General features: G+C 40.8%; 1 protein-coding gene across 1 annotated transcript; it reads right to left on the bottom strand.

Moving 5' to 3' along the window:
- Positions 1 to 334: 334 nt before the first annotated feature.
- Positions 335 to 1,378, bottom strand: LOC107062697 (uncharacterized). Its single transcript, XM_015313641.1, has one exon. The coding sequence runs from the start codon at positions 1,376 to 1,378 to the stop codon at positions 335 to 337; it is 1,044 nt and encodes a 347-aa protein (XP_015169127.1).
- Between the last annotated feature and the right edge of the window lie 3,896 nt (positions 1,379 to 5,274).

Raw genomic sequence — 5,274 nt, 5'->3', positions numbered from 1 at the left:
ATCTCCTTTTTCACCACTTCTTACATTGGTGGGTTCAATCTCCTTTGGTGTTCAACACTCGGCTTACGTTCGATATCAAGATGGATCTTGTGAATGCAAATGCCGAGTGGAATGCCCACAATGTCAGCGATCGTCCTTCCAATGGCTTTGATGTATTCTTTCAATACTTCCAGGAGCAACTTCACCTTCCATTCAAACAAGTTGGCAGCAATAATTACGGGCAAGGTGTTATTTGCCCCCAGGAATACATATCGGAGATGGGACGGAAGCTCTTTCAACTCAAGCTTCAGTGGTTCCTCCGTTGATGGCTTTGTTGGAGTACTTTCTCGATTTTTTAATCAATGTCCAGCTTCAATGGAGTCTTTGAATATTTCCGCATGCCCGAAAGAGCAGCTACTACATATTCGTAACCTTGAACTTCAAACTCATCATATTTAGCAAGCACGGCCTCAAGTGGTTCATTCATGCACATCAAAGTAACCTCATCAATAACCTCAATAGTAGAGACCACGTGAATATCGCTTGGGTGCTTCATTGACTTACAAACATTAAAGGTTACTTCATCTTCATTCACCCAGAATTTCAACTCTGCACTTTTAACATCCACTAACGCTCTTCCGGTCGCTAGGAAAGGCCTTCCTAGAATAATGGGAATTTCCGCATCAATCTCGCAATCAAGGATGACGAAATCAGCCGGAAAAATGAATCGGTCAACCTTTACCAAGATATCATAGAGTATTCCCACGGGGTGCTTGATAGATCGATCTGACATCAAAAGCCTCATTGTTGTTGACGTTGGTTCACCCAATCCAAGTTGTTTATATATTGTGTATGGCATTAGGTTTATACTTGCTCCCAAATCACATAGAGCCTTGGCAAATTTGAGCATACCTATAGTGAAGGCTTCGGGATCTTCCTTCTTTTTTATCGTCTCATTAGCCATTATTGCACTACGACTATGAGAGACTTCAATTGTTTCAAAGTCCAAGCTTTTTTTCTTAGTGACTAACTCCTTCATAAACTTGGCATAACCCGGCATCTCCAACAATGCTTCCACTAGAGGGAGATTAATCGATAGTGTCTTAAACACCGACAAGAATTTCTTGAATTTTTCATCTTCGTTGTTATTCTTAAGATGTTGGGGAAATAGAGGGGTCACTTTGGGAAGAGGTTGCGCCACTTTTGACATTGGAGGGCTTTTTGGTACGTTTGTTTGTAACTCCTTGGCAACACTTTGTTGGATGGGTGTTTCATCTTCATCAATGCCCTTGTCTACTTCGCGAGTTTGTGCTTCATCATTCCCTTTCACATCACCTACTGCCACATTTCCACTACGTGTAACCACAGCTAGCCCTCTATCACCGTTTTCCCTCGTCATATTTGGCTCTCATTGTGCTGAAAGTAAACTCAACTAACCTTCAAGTAGCTTGATTGCATCCGCGTGAGAGTTCACTCTATTATTCAATGATGAAAAATCGGCCTTCATTCCTTTAAAAAAATCATCCAAACCTTCAACTCTGTCAAGGTTGCGTGACAACAAGTCATTCACCCGGGGACTACTTGCACTCCCTTTCGACTTTGGGCTCTCACTCGATTGAGTGTGGTCTTCTTCATGATCATCCTCTCTTCTCCAATAGTCACTTTACTCAGCCCATTCTTGATAATATATTCTTTGCTCTTCCTCTTTGTGAAAGTTCCAACCTTGATTCCCTCCTCGTTGTAAATAGTGTGGTTGGAAACCCTCCTCATATCTCTTGGAATTCAAACCTTGATTCTCCCCTGGCTTTGAATAACCCGAGGAAGAACCCTCCTCTACTCTAAACACTCCATTTGCCCCATTTTGCTTCTTCACATTTTCTAACACCTGCTCTTGTAATAGCTCCATTTGGGCCAACATCTTCTTAATGTTCTCATCCCTTTCTCTTTCCTTATAAAATTGCTCTTGAGTCATTCTAAAACAAAAAGGTAAAACTTGATCTTCTCAAGTGTACCATGCTTGATTTATTTTAGTCATATCATCAAGAAAAAATGAAGCCACTTCAAATGATTGCAACATTATCCCTCCTCGAACCAAATCATCAGCTACTCCTTTATTTACCGAATCAAGATTCTGGTAGAAATATTGGAGTAGCAAATCGTTTGGTAACCCATGAGTTGGGCATTGAAGAAGGAGTTTCTTAAACCTCAACCACGTTTCATGGATGGGTCACCCTCCAATCGCTTAAAACCTTGAATGTTATCTCTGAGTTTTATCATCCTCGATGGAGGGAAGAATCTCACATTGAATGTCGTGATCATCTCATCCCACGATGTGATGGAATTCCTTGGTAACTCAGCCAACCACTTGCTAGCCTCCCCCGTCAAAGATAGTGGAAATAACCTAAGCCGAATTGGCTCTTGTGACACATTCCTGAATGAAAACGGGCTGCACACATCTATAAAATTCCTTACAAGCTCATGTGGATCTTCATGAGCCAGCCCTCTATAAAGTCCCTTCATTTGGAAGAGATGAAGAGTTGTGCTCGTGACCTCAAATATCGCATTCCCATCTGTTGATGGTAGGCAAATTGCACCCATTTCACCTAGTTGCGATGGGTTGTACACACTATTAAAATCATTGATACCGTCTCAGTAACCTACTTGGCTACCATCCACCTCTGCCTCACTCATTCTTACTTCTATTCAACACGAGCACAATGCAACCTAAATCGATTCAACTACAGCCGACAAATTCACAAGTCAAACCTCGATAAAAGAACTCTAAACAACGGTATTCCTCGGCAACGGTGCCATTTTGATTAACATTTCAAAAACACTTCATCCAATTCTAAGTGTCAACGATTGCTAGTCAGTATAAAACTCAACTAAATGAGTTGGGGTCGATCCCAGAGAGAGTAGCTTTCTTTTGAATTCGATTATGAAATTATAATGGTGACCTTTTCAACTGAACACACACAATGCCTTGAAATCTGTGAACCAATACTCAAAAACGTCACCACTAATCCAAGTGAGAAATTGACGGACTACCAAACACTTCAACAATCAACAGGAGACAATCAAGTAAGAAGGTAATGCTTGGGGTAATGCCTAACCAACTGCCAAAGTTAACTAAATAGATGCAAATCCTTAACCAACTATGCTAATTTATTGTGGGTAGTATGAACTTTAAGTAAGGCACTTTTCACTCGAACAAATACCTTGTTTTCACTGAGTTCTCTCGAACCTCAATGCATCATATAAGAAGACCAGCTCACGATCTCATCAAATCTACCCTTTTGAGCTAGATACAAAGGATGGAGCTTGGGTTTCACTTTCTCAAGCTGAAACTGTCAAGACCCACTAGCTAAGGATGCCAAGTTACTACCTTAGTTCTACACTTCTTTCTCAAGCAAGTGTAAATCCCTAAAATATATCCTAATCAACATACAATATAGAAGATAAACCATAGTAATAACTCAGACACACTTCAAATTAACACAGAAAGTCAATAATTACTAGCACCCATTAACTTAACCAAAGCAATTGGTCACATTGTCAAACCCCCAAGATTGGGGTTTTAGCCAATCATCATAAAAAGACAAAATTCAATACCTGCTACAAACTCCATAGTTGGGTATTTGCAAGTCAAAAGTTTACTATCAAGAATCTCCTTGCTATTACAATACCCAATTGAAAATAGTGTAAAAATGTCTCAAAATCAACAACAGCAGTGTTTTTCTCTCTTTCCTTCGTTCCTCACAATTTCTGAATGCTTTCTCTCTTTTCCAAAAATCAATTTATACTAATTTGAGGTGTGGCTTTTTGGGTCATTCAGCGAGGAAAGTCGGGTTTCACCGACCCGTTAGGCGACTCGCCTATCGCCCTCTCATCTCTTTTTCTTTCTTCACATTTTCCTCATCCAGCCATTGTAAATTTAGGCGATCCAGATCGGGATCGCCGTCCCATTCTGTGATGCACCCTTTAGTCTCTTAGCTCGCCAATCAGCATTCACATGTGTCTCCATCGGTACTGTTTGGCGACATGGTTGCCCTTCACCGAAGCAGTCGGCTATTCGTCGATAGGAGATGCAGTTCACCGAAATTCCTCCTATTTTAGGCTCAGTGGTCTATAAACTAAGGCGATCCAGGAACTATTTTTGGTGATCCCTTGAGTTCTCACGGCGATCATCAGGTTTATTTTTCTTCTCTCTTTTTCATCTTGTGTTGTCCTTCTTGCCTACTAATGTCCTAGCTTTGTTCCTCAACCCATGTACCTAAAAATCAATGGTTTTACATCAGTTATTGGCACAAATTAAGCATTTGAGGACACTAATTCTATATAAACAAAGCCTTAAATGAGTCCAAATCTCGTACTCATCAGGGTGTCACTTTTCCTCTGCCCTGCCCTTTGCTCTTCCCCTACCCCTCCCTCGACCATGACCTCTGGCTGCGGACTCCTCTGCTGGCTAATTAGTGGGTGCTACGGGCCTGATGCCATTGAATCTAGTTTTAACCATCTGTGGACAGAAGAGTGAAGGAGATTAGATACCAATTTGGATCACCATATACCAATTGGAATCAAGTCATAACACGAAAGGAGACAAGGAAAGACACAAAGATTCCCTAAAGTCCTATAGTCTCTCGAAGAAAAGTACAGATGTGTTTGTACCGTTCCACAAGATTCTACTAGACTCATTTGGGTACAATGAGATCAACAAACCTAGGGTCTTGATACCAATTTTGTCACGACCCAGACCATCGTGATTGGCACTAACACTAGCCCTCCACTGGGAGAATCATTACTACAACCCAACTAAGCAACTTAACGAAAACTAGAACAATTAAAGACACAGAGGTAGGTTGAAATGTCTAAAGAAATATAGAGTTCCCCATAAAATCTAAAGTTTAAATAACCAACTAACATAGCTATTGCGGAAATTCAACCCCTAGAACCTGAAATTCAATGTTCCAAAACTTTACTAAATGATAAGTCTAAGAAAAAGGGGTACAACCCTTAAACTAAACATAAGCAAATGTCTGAAAGCACAAATAGTCTGAGTCAGAAAAAAGTGGATTAAAATAAGGATGGATCTGTGGCAGCCTGAAAGAACTGGCTCACCCTTGAATCCGGTCTCGATCAGTGATCTCCTAACTGAGGTCTGTCAGTAGCCTCCTGAAGATGTCATGTACACAATAAAGAAATAGCAAAGTACAGTACCAGTACACAACCACTGTGTACTGGTAGGATGATGCGGCCACTCCCATAAGCACAATACACACAAGCAATTACAACACA

Source organism: Solanum tuberosum, unplaced genomic scaffold, assembly GCF_000226075.1.
Source record: "Solanum tuberosum cultivar DM 1-3 516 R44 unplaced genomic scaffold, SolTub_3.0 scf00257, whole genome shotgun sequence".
NCBI lineage: Eukaryota > Viridiplantae > Streptophyta > Magnoliopsida > Solanales > Solanaceae > Solanum > Solanum tuberosum.
Note: the sequence above shows the minus strand (reverse complement) of the source record. Positions and strands in the feature narration are given on the sequence as shown.

What these genes read in the sequence shown, in the direction of transcription:
- LOC107062697 (XM_015313641.1), bottom strand. Translation starts at nt 1,378, where the DNA reads ATGACGAGGGAAAACGGTGATAGAGGGCTAGCTGTGGTTACACGTAGT.